Raw genomic sequence first — 22,120 nt, forward strand, 5'->3', positions numbered from 1 at the left:
ATCACTGAACTTTCTAAATGAAACCTAACGCTCATTCTTTGTTCAGTAATGATGTTGTGCACTTCTAATACTTTACAGTGGCAAAACCTGGAATAACACATGGGAGCCCTCCAGGAATTGCTGACACTTTACGCCCAAGTCTCCTCATGCTAACCGGATTGCAATATGACAGTCTAGTCAGCATAAACACCTGGACTCACCAAGCAAGCACACTTTGGTTCTCAGTGTTTTGTAAAAATTGTTTTTGCTATTCTTCAGTAAATACTTGAATATGTTTTGAACTTATTCTACTTTTGATGTTTAAGTTCAGAAAGTTGTTATTATAAACATAATTTGCATTTGTCATGAACTTGACTTCTTGTTGTTGTGAAAGCTGTTTATTATGATGGCATTTCCAAAGGCATCATTTGAAAAGATTTTTTGCAGTGCAGTTTTACTTGAGCTTGACATACCAGATGTATGACATGAATAAATATCACAAAATAAATATAATAATAATAATACAAAATATACATTTCCTTCAATTATAATTGTTTTTAATCATTTATATATGTATGGTAATATATTATTGCATTAAAAACTTATAAAATATATATTTTTGGTTAAAATATATATTTTTGCATTTTTGTGTGATTTTTATTATTTATTTTTATTTGTGGCATTATAAATAAATTATAAATGTTTCACTAAAAATGTATTGTGTTTATTTGCATACTCATTTACAATGAACTACTATTTATACTATTTAATGGGCACTATATTTGTCATTTAAGTTTGACATATATTTATATTTGTATACCTACATGATGCAGGGTTTAGTTACAGCAAATGCTTGAAATGTTTTCAAACATTAAGCTTTTTTATTATTTTATTATTCGTTTCAAATTAAGTATACTGCCTATGATCTGGTTTTACTATGATCATTTTGCACATCAGGTTACCCCCACAAAGTAATCTCACGGTAAATATACATTTGTATTTTTAATAAGACAATAAATAACATGTAATATTAATACACATTTTGATATTTAAGTTATATTATAAGGTTATAATCAACCTTCAGCCGGAAGATTACCAAATAGAGACAAAGTGTGACGTAGATTGCGACGTTGTGATTGGACTATAACTTCAAAGCCAAATTAAAAGATCCTTCGTGTTGCTAACTATGTTTTGCTAACTTTGCCACTTTACTAACAGTGTCCTTTATCAATGAGTTATCGCTGTGTTTTAAATAGTTAACGATTAACCAAGATCGTAAGCCTAAACTTAACCCTAACTACACCTTTCAAGGAACTACAATTTGTAGCGCCATGTCTTTCCCCTCCCATCTATACAGCGACAAAGGATTGTGGGTAATGTAGTTTAAAGCCTTTTTGTAATAAAATGGAACAGATACAAATTTTAATGAACTAAAGACTATCTGAATAAGGTCATTGTGCATATATTTATGACATATATGAAAGCCAGGCATAAATTTGTTATTTTACAATGAGTATTTTTTAAACAGCTTTTATTGACTTGATCAGTACATATCAGACTATTATATCCAACATTATTTATTGAACATAGCATAGGTAATAGTCTTGCTGATATTCTCTCACTCATTTCTCGTTTGAAATGTGAATACTTTTTCCTTTTCTACGGGGCTCTACTCATCCCCTTTGAGTAAAAGGGCAGTTAACCTATGTAGATGTATTATCTTCAACATGGACAAGAAATTGTATTGTCACATGTACAGTTGTGGTAAAAAAAAAAAAAGCTGTAAAAATAAGCTAAACATTAGTATCCTCTTTAATTACAAGTTATTAGCAATAGTGATTATGTTCATCACAAATATTATGAGTTCAGAATAATATGTGTGGATGTAATTCTGTAAGTGTGTTTCATTAATGGTCATCATGTGATGTTTAATTGTTTTCACTTTATTTGAAATATGGATAAAAGCTCTTTTAAAATATGTAAATGTTCATAAATAAAACCTTTTTAAAGACATGTATTTGTTTAAAAACGAGTCTTTATCTGATTATTTTTACTTTCTAAATCTTCAACTGTTTGTGTAACAGTATGTTTTGATGACAATGGATGAACTTGTGTTTAATAATGATTCCACATAATGTCTTTGTCCTGCATGTGGGTTAATTTGTTAATTATTTTCTTTATGATCAAATGATTGTAAGATTTGCTGCATTGTAAGAATCATGAAAATATTGAGAAATGAGGTAACAATGATGAAAAGATATCCTTTCAAATGCTGCGAATAGTTCAAACCTCCAAATGATTAAAAATACATAGCCATTAACCAACAAAATAAAAATGCAAACATTTAAATTATCTAAACTAGAAGTAAAATAGTTCTGTGCTGTATTTATAAGTTACTGTGTAGTTCTATGTCTACCAAAAATACATATTTCAATACATATTTTATTTTCATTCATTCATTTTCTTTTTGGCTTAGTCCCTTTATTAACCAGGGGTCGCCACAGTGCTATGAACCGCCAACTTTTCCAGCATGTTTTTATGCAGCAGATGCTCTTCCAGCCGCAATCCATCTCTTGGAAAATATTTTATTTTTTATCTTGCATTCAATAAAACATTATACAAAGTTAATTTTTATTTTCAGAATAACAACAGTCGCACTGTTATCTCACAACAAGTGCAGCAGTTTTTTGTTAGACATTCTAACAAATTAATACAAATGTTTCAAAGTAAGGACAAAAATAAAAGGAGATTAATTTTTTTTTTTTTAGAAAAATCCATGAGGACCAAATGGATCCATCAGATCTTTGATGTAAATCATAGGTTAATTTTTCCAGAGGTAGAAGTGTGGTTGCCTGACTCAGCCACATATTGACTGGAGGTATCTGAGCAGTTGACCATAATAATGTACATTTTTTGCCCAAGTATATGCAAAAATTTAATTTATCATAAAAATGTATCATAAAATTAATATTTTAAAAGCTCTTAATGTCACTTAATGTAATAATTTCATTTTAATATAGAGTTCCTTAAATCGTTATATGTTGTAAGCAGTTAGGCATACAATAATGCTCTTAATTTACAACAATGATTGATTTTAGAGGAATGCTTACATACTGTACATATCTATGTATTTAAAAAAAAAAGACAATTTGGTTATAGATGATGACAATTTTATTTAATTTTTTACAGATTTTATTACATGCTTTAGATTCAGGGTTAAGGTCATCCTCTTCTGGATTACAGTAAAAGAAAATCCACAGTCAATGTCATACTCATCAGCTGGAGCTTTATTTAAAAAAAATGTATGTTCTCTGCTCCAGCCAAAACTTGCAGGTACCTTGCAGGTCTCTAGATTGCACCATCGTATTGTTGTTTATTTCTCAGTTATTTTGTTGCTTTTTGAGAATGATGATCCATAGACCTTTTAACCCCTCTTCGTTAAGGCCACATGTCGAATCTTAAAAGAAGAACACAACAACATAAAAATATATTAATATTCTTTGGACTGGGTAACCTTATGCTTATGTCTGTGCCAAAAAATACAAATACATACCAGTACATTTCAGTAGCAAACAAGCAAGAAAGTTCTTTGAAGGAACCAGGATGAGTTGAAAGGTATTTATAGTGGTTGACCATCTCTGCCACAAGAATCCACTGCTTCTCCTGAAGAATCCTGACTAGCAGGATGATGTTGAACACCCTCCTCTTTGTTGCTGGGTCAGCAGAGTCTGAAATATATTTATGAAAAGAAAGTTGTATAACAAGGATTATACGTCAACTTTTAAAGAATCAACACTGACAGAAGTCTAGTGTACATACCATGCAATATGACGAAGACATCCATATCACTTCTGTTGTTTGTTGTTTTTGCTTCTGCTACTGAAAAAAAAAATGACAGTAATAGTAACACAATTTTTCATGACTACATGTAATATTAATAAGAATTTCCTCACCCTCTGCCCACTCCTCTACATCACAGACCAAAGTCTTCCAATTGGTTTCCAGTCACTGCCAGTTTCATGGATTCTGTTTTGCAACTTGCTTTGCAGAGCTGCTGCGGTCTACAATGATAAGCAATCAAAAAATCACAATACTATTTAAATAGGTTACTGAACAACTAAAACAAATTCAACTGGATATTGTTACCTTCTGATATCAACAGGTCAGCGAGATGGCCAAATTGTTGAATATCTGCTAATTCCAGCACATGACCATGAGAGTTACAGTAGCATGTCTGGTCACTGCAATCCTATAGAAGAAATATTGCACTGTTCAACCTCCTTCCCAAAAGTAAAACCAGGCATATCCTGGTATGCCTCACTCCATTTCACCTGGTTAACATATACAAACAAACAAACAAACAAACAAATAAATAAATAAGTAAACCAATAGGTTTTGGCATTTACTTGTAGATCAGTTTAAGACAATCACATAGTTCATCTATCTCAGATATAAACTCATGTGATTAGGCATGAAACACACTAAAATCATGGGCTTAAAGATGGTGCTGAAACTTTGGACAGCTTTTTGCAACTCTTTGGAGGTAGTGTCATTAGTTGATGTAGTCCACAAATCTTCCTGTCAATTCTTAATCCTTAGCTGTAAATAAACCTTCAAAAATGCCAGTGTTTGAAAAAGGAATGAAACAGTACAGAACAAGTGCATAACAGTTTCTATCTTCTAATCTAATTTTCTTAGGTGAACATCACAGAGCTGTTTTCTTGTTAATTTAGTTTCAACACATCCAGTTTAAAGTACCTCGTGCATTCTTGAAATGGTTATGCTTATGGTTCATATCTACTTAAATTGGCAGTATATCTAGTGTGGAAGCAGGACAGATAAAGGGCTCTTCCTTGCAAATACTATCCACCTTGTATTGCACAGACTCCCACTCAAGAATATCTCAGAAAAATGTCTGCTGAGATCTTAGCAGTCCATTAAAAATAATTATACCAACATCTTTTCCACCAATGGAAAGAATATAAAAATACTTTAGGATATATTAATACTTGCATGATCAAATCTGAGATAAAAAAGGCCATCAGTATGCCTTAGTTTAAATAAAACCAAAATTTTACTCTAGCCCACTGTCACCTGGGTCTACAGATACAGGGACTAATGGAAACAATGAAGTACACACTGACAGTCACTGGAGCAAGGCCCTCTCACAGTTGGGAAGATTGGAGTTCCTATGAGCTGTACCAGATAAAAACAACAAAAAAATGTACATTTATAACATTTCTAACTTATCCTAAGACTAGTAGACAAGCAGCATAAGCAGTTCTAATTTCCTAAACCCCAATGTGGGCAGTTGATGGCCTATAAGGTGTCATAAAATCAGACAAAACAAAATACTTTCTGAAAAAGAAAAAAAATGGTTGGCCACTATCAACACCCAGAACAATTAGTTTTAAACAGTTAGGCCACAATATTTTGTGAGCTTATGCTGTAGTTTTTTAATGTTTGTCATAAACAATAGTAATAGTAAAACTAATGCGTTTCTTTCTGTTATTACAATAGTAGTGAAAGAATAAATGCATTTTATCTCATACAATCACATATGCCTAAACAATGTAGATATTTAATATACATGGAATGAAAAACTTCACTAACCCTTGACTGATTCCAGAGTGGTCTTGGCCTTCCTTACATGGTGGTGCTTTATGCAGATCACCAAGTTGTCATCAAAACTTGAGCTTATAATTGAGATCTTGGTGATAAATCTGAGTATTGAGGAATCACTCATGGTGATAGGCAGAAACAGGCTGAAAGACACAAGAATTAATCAAACAAATATAAATGTGTTAACAGAGATAGAGAGAGAGACAAGTGCAATTTAACATATAAACATGGGTAAAGTGATTTTACTTTTTGCTTATTAGAAAACAAAATTGGATTTTTAAAGAAATCTAAAGAACCTGAAAAGAGCAAAGAAAAAATATTCATATCTGAACAGTGAACACCTTATAATGTACACCTGTATATATATATATATATATATATATATATATATATATATATATATATATATATATATATATATATATGTGTGTGTGTGTGTGTGTGTGTGTGTGGTAGATTAAGCTATTTTTTTGTTTAGTTTTGTGTTGTACAATGAATAAAATGTGCTCAGACGGGCAAAATTTCTGCCTTTTTCCTTTAAAGGCATGGAAAATAATTGTTTTTACAATAAACCTTTGGAAACACTTGATGTTCTTTAATATTGAAACAATTACGAATACATTTGTATTATTAGAGTTGCATATTGCATATTATATATAGATTTTGCACGAATTCTATTGTGGAAAACAACAATCTGGTTACACTGTTCCTTATCTTAAAATGTATATATTGTTCTAATGCATGACCAACGTTATATGTGAGAAAAATATGTTTTTAATAAATGAACTTGATGTAATTAGATAACGTCGCTAGTTTACAGTACATGCTTTATCAACAAATCGTGTTTATTTGTTTACTTTTTACTTACCTTGTGGAAACCGCAGTGAACCTTGGGATCGCAATGAACCTTGGGATAGCGAGCATAGACTGTAAAAAATAGATCGCCACATACAATGACCCCAACTTTAATAAATAATTTAAAATGAAAAATATCAGCCGAAAACATTTTTAAACTTAGTACTTGAAATTTAATATTTTTTTTAAAGTAAAAAAATAAAAAATAATATGAATGAATCAAAGTTTTATTAGGCATAGTTACCCTAAACTGGACAACCGAATATATTTTCACTCATTAAATATAAAGTAAATGATAAAATATTTATAAACACCAACTAATCTCCAATAAAAATATATTATGCAGCATTAACGTAATATTTAATGTTGACAGTTGAACTCATCTGAGAACTCACCGCTGATGCAGTTTGACCAATAGCAGAGCGGCGTTAAACTCACCGTGAAGGGATGTCACGTGGGCCGAAGTTTATTCATACAGTAGTTTCGACCCCGTTTACAGACGCTTTTCATAAACAAAATAAAAATTACATATTTTTAAAATAAGAAAACTGTGATAATAGGCGTAAATCAGGTTTTAAAAAGTTTGTTGACATCTATTGGTAATTATACGAGCCTCCAGCGTCTCCCTATGACGCCTCAGGCTCAGGCACAGATTCTATAGGGAATCCCTGCACGTCTAAATATGACGCTAAAGGGGTACCCTGTGCGTCAATAACTGACGCCGAGGGTTCCTGACCAAGCGTCAGTATGTGACGAGTTGGGAGTGAGAATGTGTTGAAACATGCGTGTTTAAAAACGTATGCGTATGAAAACAGTTGTGTCCATTACTGCTGAGACTTGGAAGGATTTTATTACAGTTTGGTGGTTTGATCCGCACACAATTTTTCATTCTTTACAAATAAGCAATAACACATTTAGGCTATATCACACAAAGCCACACACAGATAATCTACACGCACGCATAAGCTATATGTGCAGCCCTCAAGTGGCTAACTGAAGCAAAGGAAATGCAGCTACTTGAACTCCTAGTCAGCGAATAAGCTTTCGGAAAGGTGATGTCAGACTTTCTCCACATGCGTAATTAACCCCTCGCGCTCTCAAAAGGCGGGCTCCGGACTTTGATTAGCTAACCATCATCAGATCACCTCCACCTCCTTCGCTTTCTCCTTCTCGAATAAGCACTTATGTCCACGTACTCATTCATTCAGTCCAACCCATCGCCAATTAACACCTAGGCCACCGTTAATGAGACAGAGGAACCTTCCACTCCAAAACTTTTCAGGCGTCCGGACATTCAAGAGGCCGCCCTCAAACCTACGTTCTTTGCCGTATGGGTTCTATTGACGCGATTTCAACCAAAACACTTCAACCGAGACCCTAAGAGGATGCTTGAGGGGTAAAAGGAGCAGATTTGAGGCTTCATTTCACCGCCGCTACAGTCCACATGCATTAGGTATTTCTATAGCCCTGTCTGGGGTTTTGGATAACGTTGCAAATCAAGCTGTAATATCGCGCTAACAAACGTCCTGCTTTATTTTTCTTTAGTGTATGTTTCCAATATCCAACACCAATATCAGCACATAAATCGTTCATTGGTAGAACAGTGCATCTTTACGGGAGCTGTCAGGACCAAAGGTGCTGAACTAAACATTCGCCAGTGCACTTAAACCAAAAACAACTATATTTTAAGTCAACTGCAATTTGAAATTTCATTTTACATATAAAGTCCAAAGGTCTGAGACCACAAGTAAAATTTAAAAATTTCAGATTTCCCAGAAAATCTCAGATTTGTTGTGTGGTCAACAGAGTTTTAATTTGTGATGCAGGCAGCTTGTGACAACCACAAATATGCACTCAAAAATGCAGTTGATACAATCTAAAGTTGGGTAAAATATTGACAGAATGAACACTGATTAATAATAATAATAATAATAATAATAATAATAATAACCTTAATTTAACCAGGTAAGTCACTTGAGAACAAGTTTGATCTTGTACTATTAACTGGATTGAATTTTTAAAGGATGATAGTGGAATATAGGTGTTGAGCTTTAAGGTCTCCTGCAGATGATTCATCAGCAGCAGAAAACTGAAAAGAGTAGTGACCAAATGAAGTGCGAACTTTGGGTATGCAAAGAATAATAAAACTACTAGAGCTCAGATTTCAACATGTTTCCTGAATGTTAGGAAGTGACTGTAAAAATAGTGGAGTTTTCCCAATAAGTGTTTTGTAAATTAACAGAAACCAATGTTTTGTCAATGTGATTGAAGAAAAGGCCAATTCAATAAAGAGTACAGTTGACAGTGATGAGGATTAAATGGCACACCAGTAACTAAACAAATTGCTGCACGGTAAATAACATCCAGTTTGTGAAGGAGAGTTTTTGAAGCTGATCTGTAAATTAAATCATCATAATGCAAAATTGGTAATACTGTTTCTGTAAAGAAAGCCAAAATGGGCTTTAACCTTTGTAAGCAACTCATTTATTTGAGTTTGAGGTGCCCAAACTTTCTTGTGAAGGGCCAAAAACCAAACTTAATTGAGGTGGTGGGCCAAAGATAAATATACCAAACTATGTATTAAAGCTGCCATAGTAATATCCTAATTCATATTGAAAAATAAATAGTAAAAACACTTTAATAATATTAATAATTATATATTTTTTTACATTTTATAATGAACTTCTACAATAAAACATGAACAAACACATTTATAACATAATAGTGTTTAATCATTGTTGAATACATGAGTCAAGTTGCACCTGCCATTGCCTTATAGAACTATAGAACTATAGATATATAAATGATATCATCAGCGTATAGATGTATGTAAGAATCACCTGCAGCAGAAGCAATATCATAAACATAAATGTTAAAAAGTGTAGGCCCCAATATGCTACCCTGTTGGACCCCTTTGAAGTGGCAGAGGATCTGCCAGAAGCCCCTCCACCCTTACTGATTGTAGACGACCAGAACAGTAGCTCCTGACCCCAACCAGACAGCAAATAGTCCAATATATCTTAGCCTTTCCAGCAAAATTTCATAGTCCACAGTAAAAGGTTTTTGCCAGATTTACAAATGCAGCTACACAATACTCCTTATTATCAATGGCACATGTAATATCATTGAAAACCTTATATGTAGTGGTTACACAACTATGATTATAATTTGTCTATTAAATTTGTAACCCAATGGCTGGGCTTTCACAAATTTAACCCAAATCTGGCTTAATTTAAACCAGCATTTGTATATACAACTGATAGAAGGACAGTGTCTATGTGAAAAGAGCATGAGCTATATGTAAACGGTTATGGCTGCATGTGTTTTACATTACGGTCTTGATTTCCCTGCAGACTAATAGACCACACCTGTGCTTAAACGGGCATATGCTTTTGCATTTCTTAGATTTTCAGCAATGGCAACCATTTCTGCAACAACATAGACTATTCCTCTTTTGTTCACACAATATAGATGAGGCTAAACCAAGTGATCTTGATTTATTCGATTTTGTAAAGAAGCTTCCCAGCAAGCTTTTTTTAAACGATGTCTAATACAGTAGATGTTTAATAGACTTCTAAACATAGTCGTCTTACTAATTTTATGATCCTTATGAAAAAATTATGTTGTCATCAAACGATTTCTTTTGATGCTTACAATTAAGAAGCTTTTGTACATTACAAATCATAAAGAACAAGAAATTTTCAAAAAAGTCACAACTTATTTGAAACAGTATTCTATTGATATATATATATAAAAAAAAGGACTACATAAAAGACATGTGTCACATATATAATAGACCAATTCTTGATTTAACAGATAATAACACTCTTAATATTAAGGCAAAGAGTAAATCTGAATTTAACGAAAAAATTGAGGATTTGATTTGGGAAAACATTCATTCATTCATTCATTCATTCATTCATTCATTCATTCATTCATTCATTTATTCATTCATTTTCTTGTTAGCTTAGTGCCTTTATTAATCTGGGGTCGCCACAGCGGAACGAACCGCCAACTTATCCAGCAAGTTTTACGCAGCGTATGCCCTTCCAGCCGCAACCCATCTCTGGGTAACATCCACACACATATCACACACAATCATACACTACAGACAATTTAGCCTACCCAATTCACCTGTACCGCATGTCTTTGGACTGTGGGGAAAACCGAAGCACCCGCAACGCAGGGAGAACATGCAAACTCCACACAGAAACGCCAACTGAGCCAAGGCTCGAACCAGCCACTGCTTTGCCCCTAATTGGCGGTCTCCAGAAATATTCGCGGGACTACGTTTTCAGAATGAACCTGTGTTGCAGAAATGCCAACTGACCCAGCTGAGGCTCGAACCAGCGACCTTCATGCTGCAAGGCGATTGTGCTACCCGTTGCACCGCCATGTTGCCCTGGGAAAACATGTTCAGAATCTCATAAAGAGATTAATAGCCATAACTGGAAAGAGTTTGCGTGGAAAACAAAAAATTGTTTTTTTAGAACAGGTGGTGCAGTGGGTAGCACAATCACCTCACAGCAAGAATGTCGGTGGTTCAAGCCTTAGCTGAGTCAGTTGGCATTTTCCGTGGGGAGTTTGCATGTTCTCCCCATGTTTGCGTGGGTTTCCTACGGCTGCTCCAGTTTCCCCCACAAGTCCAAAGACACGTGGTACAGGTGAATTAAGTAAGCTAAATTGTCTGTAGTGTATGTGTGTGATTGAGTGCGTATGGGCGTTTCCCAGTGATGGGTTGCAGCTGGAAGGGCATCTGCTGCATAAAACATGTGCTGGATAAGTTGGCGGTTCATTCCGCTGTGGCGAGCCCTGATTAATGAAGGGACTGAGCCAAAAAGAAAATGAATGAATGAATGAATGAATGAATGAATGAATGAATGAATGAATGAACACCACTGATGGTGTCAAAATAAGTCCACAGTCAGAGGAATTCTGGAGGGTTGCAGAATGTAGGTAATCACACACATATATTTTGGGAATGTCTGAAGTTACTGGCATTTTGGTCAAGGGGTAAAGATTGAGATAATGAAAACTATGCAGTTAGATCTACCTTTTACTCTCCTGTTTTTCTGTCATGAAGGGATACCCCAAGATGTATATAATAAAACCAGAGATATTTACACTTTTACTAAGTGCAAGAAAGACTATAACAATAAAACAGATTAACCCACACCCTACAATAATAGCAGTGGATAGAAAATCTTGAATCAAGAATGGAATAAATGACTGCACAACTTCAATTGAAATTGCATATTTTTAAAAAAAGATGGACACTTGTAACTTTGTATCTGAACATGGCAACAGGGCATAGTATTCCCAGCTGTATCCCTTTGAAATTTGAAAATGATGTATGCCTCTTTTTTGTAATTTGTTTTTATTTACTGATAGGATTACTGGTTGTTATTATTATTATTATTTCTTTCTTTCTTACTTTATTTTAAATAACTGCTGCTGTCAGTGACTGTGCAGTTCTGTAAAATGTTTTAATGTATAAAAAAGTAGAAAAAATAAATGAATCAGCATAGTCATCTTGGCTAAAACAAGGCTAAATTTGGTCTGTCAGTGAAAATCTAATATAAGAATAGGCCAGAACTAGACTAGTCATCAAATAAACAGAAATGAATGACTACACATATACAGTCTAATCTTTGACGACTAGTCTAGTTTTGGGCTATTCTTAGATGTCTATTAGATTTTCACTGACTTTCACATCTGCCAGCGATCGATGACTGCAGAGATCGCTGATGAACTACGAAACAGTCATGAACTACAAATCCCTTCATTGAGCTACACACACACACCAGGTTCCACTTTCACTGATTACACACACGCAGATTACACCTGCCGCTATGAATTGTTTGGACTATTTATCCACCCTGCACTCGTTTGTTTGTCACTGAGTTGTTGTTTATGGTATGTTGTGGCATGTTTTGTATACCTGAACCTTGCCTTAGTTTCTTGTTTTTTTTATGGTTGTTCTTTAGATACTTTATTTTTGGATTTTCCATTTTCACCTGTTATCTGCACAACAATTTCTACATTGAAATGCACTTGAATCTTACCTTTTGTATATGTCTCATCAATGTACCGTGACACTGACAGCCAGAGTTTAGCCTTGTTTTAACCAAGCTGTCTACATTTAGACGTCTATTAGACATCTATTAAACACAAATTGTTTGTTGGGTTCATACTAAACACCAAAAATTACAGATTTTTTTTTACATTTTAACTTTATTATTAGATAAATGTATCCAAGGGTAAATATGTTTCAGGCACAAAAAGTGCTCAGTTATCACAAAACCAAAGCAGATATGATAATTCCCCACGCACTCACAAACTAAGACAGCTGGTACCACAACAGAAAAAAGAGAGAGCCGTAAAAAATATGTTTCTTGTTTTCAGTGAAGATTTCTAAAGTGATACAATTTTGTAAAAATCTCTGCTGCTGCAGTAAATCAGTTTCATTGCCTATGTTGTGTGTTACTGGAAAACCGCAGTGATTAAAATTATTATACAGAAACTGGAAAGAATCCTGAATACAGTGGTCTAATGTGTGTTCATGTGCGTCTGTTTACATCACAGCAAACACATACAGCACAAAGGCAGATAAACAACAACATCAGGCTCTTCCCTTCTCACGCGAGACCTCAAGTGATTCAGGACAATCTGTGAATAATCTGCCCTGTAATGGAGGGGAAGATACCGATGCGGTCCTTCAGTGACTGACTTTCTGTAACAAGTTTCAAGCAAAAAAACACTGACAGAGGATCCCAACACACTGGACAAAACAACATACTTATAATGCTTTATTCATTTAAATGTCTCTGCCTCAAACACACACTTGCACACTTGGAAAGAGATGAAACACCCCCACGCCATTAGTGTTCACGAGGATGTGACTCAATAAGAGACTCACACAAAGGCTCGCACTCAAGTGCTCACTAGAAGAGAACCTGAAAGCTCTTGGCATATAAGGACAAATAAGCTATGTGTGAATGAGGAAAGCTATGGGTGATGTAAAATTATTTGGCTAATTTTCAATGCATAACCTTATTAAAAACGAGTAAAATAATAGCTAAATGAGAATAGAGGGGTTGTGGAATTAATGTATTATACGTTAATTAAGTACAATCATAAAGCCTAGGTAGAAAATCTCAATTTAGGAAAAGCTCACATTCTAAAATGACAGTAAAAGTTTGGGTATATATGAATTGATTTTTAGCATAATCCAAAAAAAAAAAAAAACTGATCTCTATCTGAAAATACTTTTGACTAAACATAAAGCAATTAGTTTCTGATAAAGGTAACTATTTGAAGAGGATAATGAAAGAAAGATGTTATCAAAGCAGTGTGTCTACATTTTAGACTAGCAGTTGTATTGGTAGCTTTGAGTAAAAGTGGATTAGAATTTGACAATAAATTTAATAAACAAACTATAAAAAAACAAACACATTTATTTTGTAACAATGAAGTCTGGATGTCGAAATGCATCAACTATCATTTCCTCACAGATGTTTGAATAATTTTCAGATTTCTTTGTTAACATTAGTCTCCAAATTTTATTTAAAGATCTAAGATGTAGGTCTTATTGTCCTCAGAAAGAATTTTAAATAAATGTTTTAGCTAAAACCCTGGTTGTATAGTTGCATTACAAAAAGCAAGTCAACAGTTACCAGCACTTAAAGAGTACAAAAAAAATACAGGCAAAATAATACATGTGAATAATTTGAGACCTTGTGAGGTGAAATGATCTGTCTGTGGAACAAACTGTGCATTATTTTCTAACATTACATTTAATCCACGGCCTTGGCAAACAGAAATGAGTGTTAACAACAGTCTAAAGGGTGAGCTTTATGTTTCATGCATGGCTGTATTTGCTACAAAAAACTTGCACTTCTTACTGTTGTGATCACATTGAGAACAGTTGTAGGATTATAATGATATAGGGCTGGGCAATTTAGCCTAAAATCAAAATCCCAATTAATTGATTTTTACTCAGTTACGATTAATGAAAAACCATTATTTAATTAATTTATTTTTTGCCCTCATAGTTCACTGAATAGTTTTGGACAGTAAATATTCTAACATATTAAAACTTTAAAGATTTTTGAATAAAAGGTGCATTACTTGACTTAAAAATAACTTAAAGAAACACACACTGTCTACTATCTATATGATTATTTACTGAACATTAATGTTGAACAAGTAAAATTACATGTTGCCAGAAACCGACAGTCTTTTTTCTTATAAAAGAGTGAAAATAAATAACTTGCACGCTTGAAAACAAAATTAATTATTTTAAATGTTTTTCATAATAAAAGTGTAAAGTAAGCAGTATCTCTTCTAAATAAAATAACTCTTGTATATTCTTTAAATAATATTTTAAATATTGCATTTCTTGAATCTTCTATAAACAAATATTTTGAGAAGTTTAAATCAGCTTTAACAAAGCAAGGTCATGTGACCACACGCGGTATAAAAAGTAACTGAAAAAATTGACCTGAAAATATTATAGGTTCTGATTATAGGTTTTGAATGTGGATTTCAATTACTTTTCAGTTAATCGCCCATGCCCTATAATGACGTGCTGTAAATTGTGTTCAGTTTTTTGCACTTCACTTAATGCTTAAATCATAAGCCACTTTTAGTTTTGGCTGCATACTTTTTTTTAGGATTAAAAAAAAGCTTTCATAAACTTTTAAAGTGCCATCGACTTGAATTTGATGAATTTCCATGGACCACAGTTTCAGCAAAAAATAAATAAACTAATAAAATAAAATAATGTTTTAAGTATAAGAGTAAGTAAACAAAAAAAAAATATATATTATTTTTTGTTGATTTAAGAAGATTAATAATTTTCCTCTAAAAAATATCATACCCTCAATATTTATATTTAGATTTTTTATATTTGCATCCCCTTCAGAACATATGATTCTATTTAATATGTAATTTTGAGAAATGGTTCGCCACACACATTCAAAACACTCTCAGAATGTTTTGAAAACATTTCCCCACTCTGTGGTCTATTTCTCTCCGAGTTTAATGTGTTTTTATCTATTTGAGAACATTTTTGAGTGTCTTTTTCCTTGCAAAGTTGATAAATGTCTTGTTTCTTAAACATGCATTATTGTTCCTAGTTACACCATGAAGGAGAAAACTGCTCTTGGAAATTGGTTTATGTTACGGTCGGAGGACTAACGCAGCTCTCTAGTGTGGGCTTCCCCCAACCACACACACACACTTAAGAGATCTGGGATGGGATCATAAGTGCTGAACACTTTGCAGACCTCTCCAATTTTCTCGGTGATTTGCTAACTTGAGAAAGCCTAAGCCGGGTGAATGATGGTGGCCAGCTTCACGCTGCAGCGATAATCATGTTTTTGTAGAGGGGTGAATGTGTAGCAAATTTGGGGGTGAAAAGGTTCTTCAAGAGAAAAAGAGTTTGAACACCATCACAAAGACCACATAAGCAGGTTAATGTATATCACAGATGTACCATGCTTTAGAAAATGAGATTATATAGGGTTCAGGGAGATTTCTGCGAAGGCATTCACTCTCAATAAACTTAAAAAAGCTTTACTTAGCTAGACTTGAAGAAGAAGAGTCATGTCATAGTCTCTCTCTTTCAGCTGAAAGGAATGACCACATTAGCATCTACTGCCTCCATTCTCACCAGATCTTCCATTGCTTTTCTAATAAACTCGTTGAACATTAAGGACCATGCTTAGCGACAGAACATAGAAACTAATATATACAGCAAAAACTGTCAGAAGGTCTTTTTAACATGGTGATAATCCCAAGGTTGTCAATAAACTCCACTTGTAACCCCGGATAAAGCCCCTTGTATCATGTCTGGTTTAGAAGCAGACTTAACATAATTTTTTAATGCAGGGAAACTCTAAATGTTGTTAACCCTGCTTCAAAACCAGACATGTGAAAAGGGGCTGCTGTGTGAAACAGTAAAATGGTAGGAATAAAGGATTACTAGCTGTCACTGGAGTGGTATCTTTTCAAAAAGTACACATTTGTACCTAAAATATCCATAAGTATACTCTTGTACTGTTTAGCTACTAATGCATACTTTAAAGATATCAGTTTGCACCCTTTAGATACAAATACAATTCGAAAAGTTACTACCCCAGCTTGTGTACCGTTATTTCTTAAAGTGTAGATGCAGCCAATAGTTATATTGTGTGCCTCTTATTTATGTGACTTGCAGTAACTGAAACTCGATGAATATACCTTATATACCTCATTCCTTTCCTTGACGGTGAAAATGTCAAATATTGAAAACTGCAGTAAAGAAGAGACAAATACATTATACAACGAGATTTGAAATGCACCGACGGAAACATGAGCATATGAATATCCAGAATTATGTTAACGCCAGGTAAATTATGAGAAGTATGAAAAATGAAACAAGAAACCTGGATGTTATCTTCACTCTACAGGTTTTGAATTGCACAGGGTTAACTACTTAAGTGTTAACTAACTAAGGGTGAAAGAGAACAGAGTAAATGACATTTGCAAATTAATGGAACAGCTGGTTCAGCTGCACAATTCAGAGATACACAGTTTTAATCAGTTGAATCATACCAAAAGGTACAACTTAAAATGAAACCCAAAGCAAGACGAAACCTAAAGCAAGACAAAATGATTTATTATTTGAAATAGAATAAGCATTAACTGATTTGCTGTTGTTGTTGGTATATCTAAAAAACAAACAAAGTAAGTGTCCTTCTATTGAAATTGAGTTTTCTACGTCAAGCTAAATAAATAATCTTTCCTTTGATGTATAATTTATTAGGATAGAACAATATGTGGCTGAGATACAACCATCTGAACATCTGGAATCTAAGTGTCAGAAAAAAAAATGCTAAGAAAATTGCCTTTAAATCTTTCTAAATGAAATGCTTAGCTATGCACATCACTAATAAAAAATATACTTACAGTAGGAAAATACACAAAAGGAGTATGATCTATGCGGCTGGAAGGGCATCCGCTGCGTAAAACATATGCTGGATAAGTTGGTGGTTCATTCCGCTGTGGCAACCCCACATTAATAAAGGGACTAAGCCGAAAAGAAAAATGAATGAATGAATGAACATAATACTCTAATTATTTTTAGTATAGTAAAATGTATAATTTTGACCCACACAATGTTTTTTGACAATTATTAAAATATATGTACCTGCACACGCAAAATCAGACTGTAATTGTAGATAACATTATACATTTCACATAATCCAAGCCAGTTCTAAAATATTATACAATCTTACCAGTCTACAAATTATTATTATCACTTATGCTATAATACAATTGACAACAAAACACAAACAAGTGAACTAAACTAACTGTTAACTTAATTAACTGAAATGAGTGCTGAGTGCTAAAATGAAAGAAAATACAAAACTAATAACTCAAAAACTGCTGATCTGCTGGGATTTTCACACACAACCATAGAGTTTACAGAGAATGGTCCAAAAAAGAGAAAATATCCAGTGAGCAGTACTTCTTTGGGCGCAAATGCTTTTTTGACGCCAGAGGTCAGAGGAGAATGGCCAGACTGGTTCCAGCTGATAGAAAGGCAACAGTAACTCAAATAAGCACTCGCTACAACCGAGGGACGCAGAAGAGCATCTCTGAACACACAACACATCCAACCTTGAGCTATAGCAGCAGAAGACCATAACGGGTAGCACTCCTGTCAGCTTGGAACAAGAAACTAAGACTACAATTCGCACAGGCTCACGAAAATTTGACAATAGAAGATTTTAAAAACATTGTCTGGTTTGATGAGTCTCGATTTCTGCTGTGACATTCTGACATGGTAGGGTCAAAATTTGGCGTCAACATCATGAAAGCATGGATCAATTCTGCCTTGTATCAACGGTTCAAGCTGCTGGTGGTGGTGTAATGGATCACTAAAGTGAGCCTAATAAGTATTGGAACAATTTTAGATCTTTCATGTCAATCCCTGCTGCCGAGTAGTCGTGTTTGACTCATCATATCCAGCCTCATTTCACACAAAGCGTAAACTATTTATGTGTTGAAATTGCTGTGTCAAAAAAAAAGCATGTGCCCTAAAAATTCCTATTCATAATATACTCATAATAAAAAGTGAATGAGATGTGATTCATATGATTTCAGAGCCATTAAACTCAAGTAGATATGAACTGCCATGAAATTATAAACACAAAAGCATGTAGTTTCTATATTAACCATATGAGTGCCAAAAGTTATACCACAGCTTAAAATTAATTTAAAGAGATTGCTCACCCAAAAATGACAATTTACTCCAAACCTAATTGAGTTTCCTTTTCTGTCAAACAAAAAAGATGTTTTAAAAAATGTTAGATATCTGCAACATTTGTCGAAATAACTCATTTTGTGTTCAAAAGAAAAATAAAGAAACAAGTCTGTGACAAGTGAAGTGCGAATAAATGATAATAGAAAGTTTAGTTTTGGGTGAACTATCCCAGCAGGCACACAACATTAATAAGACGTTAATATTAGGTTAGTGACATTAAGTGACCAAAATTCAATGTCTAGCCAGCGTCTAAGGACATTGTAATTTTGACATCCAATAACGATGTCATATTACGTTGATATTTGGTTGATTTTAGGTTGTGTTGGAAAGTGACCAAAATCTAACGTCAGATAGATGTCATAGTGGTAACGTCCACACAGCGTCAAGGTGTAACATGATTAAACGTTGATATTTGATTGATTTTAGGTGGATTTTAGGTTGGATGTTGGACAGTAACATCAGGCTGATGTTGGGTTCTAACGTCAACCCGATTTTCATTCCAACCAAAATCCATTGTCCCCACAATGTTGGGGTACATTGGGGTACAACATCAGTATGACGTCCTGTTTACCTCCTGTGCCTGCAGGGATCATTTAATTAGTTGTCAATCTTATTATTGCTATTTATATCTTTGCCCACTGACACTGACTGTCAGAAAACACAGAAGTCCCTCACTACTAAAAAAAAGAAAAGAAGTTGCATTTCTGAAACATTAAAAAAAATCTTTTCCCTCTTAACCCTCTTTTCGACCCCAAAGTGCAGGCAACATGTTTATTAACAAACAAAACAATCATGACAGCTGGCTCATGTCAAATTGAAAGTACATCAAAGCATCTCAGTAATGGCCGCTTAAAATGTTTCACATTTTTCATCCGCAGCACATGGCAGGCATGACATAGCTTGTGCCTGGGGCTGCTCTAAAGGTACGCTCTGCTTCGCTCCAACACTTTCTCTCAAACACACGATTGATGACCACGACTGTGTCTCGTTGAACTCTGTGTCCCAAGAAACACTGGCTTCATAATGATCTTGGTAATGGGCTCCCTTGTCTCTGATTTCACAGAGGCGCAACTGCTTTTTTTTTTTTTGGAGAGACCCATAAAGGGTTAATGTTCTCAACGAAAAACAGTCTAAATATCTTTCCTCTGTTCCTCAGAAGGTTAAACCTTTTGTAATCAAAGCCAATAGCGCTGAGTACCACCCTCACCTAAAACAATAAACACACACAAGCGCATGCACACACATTCACACACTCACACAGGCAGGATCAAAGAAGGCAGGGCCACGCTGCACCTTAAGCTACAATAATAAAGCAAGCTGCCGTTGAGTCAGGACCTGGGTTACTCATATTTTCCTATTTGATTAAGCCAATATATCATCCCCTTTAGAGAGACACACACACACAGATGGGCTATGGTTGGAATTTTTCAAATAAATTACATCAAGACAGGAAGCCCTTTCTGCTTCTGCTCAACAACATGCACACATAAACCCTCTCTGTCTTACACATACAAATAAGACAATCCAACTTCATGAAGTAAATGAGGCTGCTTCACCTTCTGCTAAGCACTAACGGACCAGTATTCAAATTCTGGGAGATACTGATAAAACTATAGGCTGTTCACAATAATCAATTCATCAGCTTATCACACAACACATGGAAATTACCTCAATCCTTTTTGGTGATGCAATATATATAGCCCATACATAAAAACCAATTCTAGCAACATTTTAGCTGATTGCACAACCTCTATCTCTATTAGAGGTATCTATTAGTGTCTATCAGGGTATCTATTAGAGCCAGTATGGTCAAAACACTGTAGTATTTACTTTAAATTGATATAGTATATTTCATCATGTGGGTGTCTGACAACTCAAAATAGATCTTGTAGCAGATATCGCAGCCTCTGTTACTTTTTACCTTGCACTTTTTTAACATTTATTATTAATTTGCTTAGCATACATGTTTTCACATTTTGATTCAAACGCCTAATTATTAAATTGTTAATCTTATAATTAAATAAAATATTCTTAAATGTTCTTTGGGGGAGTGTACTTTGTACATTGTGATGATATTAAATTGTCATTCTGGCATCATATAATGAGTGGCATAAAATGGTCTTAAAATGACAATATTGCAATATATTTTGGTGCAATATATCCAGCCTGATCTCACGAGGAAACATAAGTATTTTACGTTTTGTCAGTTTAGTGGCTAATTCAGTCTTTAGTCGTACAGTCGTACAAAAATGTACAATTTTAAAAAGGAGGCGTGGCACCCAACCCCACCCGTCATTGGGTGATAAGCAAATCGTACTAAATTGAACGATTAAAATTGTATGAATTCATACGAATTAGCCATTAAATCAAAAAGTTACGAATTGCAGTGAGATTGCATTGATATATCCTACAACAAAGAATTGATATTGTAACAGGCTAGTCAGTACTTTAATATTTTAACTGATAACGAATGAATGGTGTTGAAATAGTAGTGTAAATAAACATTCTAGAAAAGCATAATTTTGATTGACGTAGTCAAAACTAAAAAATTATAATAATCTAGTCATCTAACAGAGCTATTAGAGGGAGTTCCTCAGTTACTCCACTTTATTTACTCACCCTCCACTTGTTCCAAACCAAGCTCTTTTATGGAAGTCAATGGCTACTGCTTTACAACATTCCTATAAACATTTTCTTTTGTTTTAAACAACAAAAGAGGCTTGTAAAGGTTTGGAACCACTTGAGGGGGACTAAATGGTCTTCTTAATTATACTGTGGATGCAATTGTTGGTTCTGCAAATCTCAAAGATGTAAAACACTGCATTGAGATCTGAAGAAAAAGGTAACAGTTTCAACTCATCCTATTTTTCAAAGAATTCCTTTACCATGTGTGCAATGTGGCACAGTGCATTATAAGGGAACATGAAAGTATCATGCGATAGCGCTAATCAGTAGCTTTTTACATTTAAGTCAATAATCAATATATTCAGTGTAATGGAGGCCAGCAAGCAAAGTGCTTTGCAGGTAAACCTCACTCCTCTCAGCTCTAAATGTGCTCTAGCAACAGATGCTAGAGGCCATGGTATTTAGCCTCCTTGTTAGAGCAATCAACTCCCATACAAAGAATCACCGTTTCGATCCCAGCTCAAAGCAGGCTGGGTGCAGTAGGACTGGTGGGTTACCTGTGGGGGCTCATCCGGGATGGGAGTGAGGTTTAGGGGGCCAGGCTAACGGAGGCCAACCAGCGAAGTGCTATGCAGGTAAACCTCACTTCTCTGACCTCTAACATAAGATGCTAGGGACCATTGTCTTTAACCTCCTTGTTAGAGTGATTGACTCCTACACAAAGAA

At 34.4% G+C, this 22,120-nt stretch overlaps 1 protein-coding gene across 12 annotated transcripts in view; it reads right to left on the reverse strand.

Moving 5' to 3' along the window:
• Positions 1-22,120, reverse strand: part of tmem174 (transmembrane protein 174) — a 123,282-nt gene that overhangs the window by 46,659 nt on the left and 54,503 nt on the right. Inside the window, exons 1-8 of one of the 12 annotated variants that reach the window (XM_087253700.1) lie at positions 6,470-6,652; positions 5,593-5,744; positions 5,124-5,175; positions 4,126-4,228; positions 3,933-4,040; positions 3,799-3,858; positions 3,533-3,707; positions 3,128-3,436 (exon numbers count right to left, since the gene is read on the reverse strand). The exons of 9 other annotated variants lie outside the window; for them this stretch is intronic. In XM_087253700.1, the coding sequence (XP_087109826.1) occupies positions 5,126-5,175; positions 5,593-5,744; positions 6,470-6,525 (258 nt within the window). In that variant the 5' untranslated portion in view covers positions 6,526-6,652 and the 3' untranslated portion in view covers positions 3,128-3,436; positions 3,533-3,707; positions 3,799-3,858; ... (1 more) ...; positions 4,126-4,228; positions 5,124-5,125. Of the gene's footprint in view, positions 1-3,127; positions 3,437-3,532; positions 3,708-3,798; positions 3,859-3,932; positions 4,041-4,125; positions 4,311-5,123; positions 5,176-5,592; positions 5,745-6,469; positions 6,653-22,120 lie in introns of those variants that run through there. 2 more of the 12 variants (XM_087253699.1, XM_087253695.1) reach the window with 2 other exon arrangements.

The sequence above is a fragment of the Danio rerio genome, chromosome 5 (assembly GCF_052040795.2).
Source record: "Danio rerio strain M-AB ecotype USA chromosome 5, GRCz13ab, whole genome shotgun sequence".
In the NCBI taxonomy this organism is placed as follows: Eukaryota; Metazoa; Chordata; class Actinopteri; order Cypriniformes; family Danionidae; genus Danio; species Danio rerio.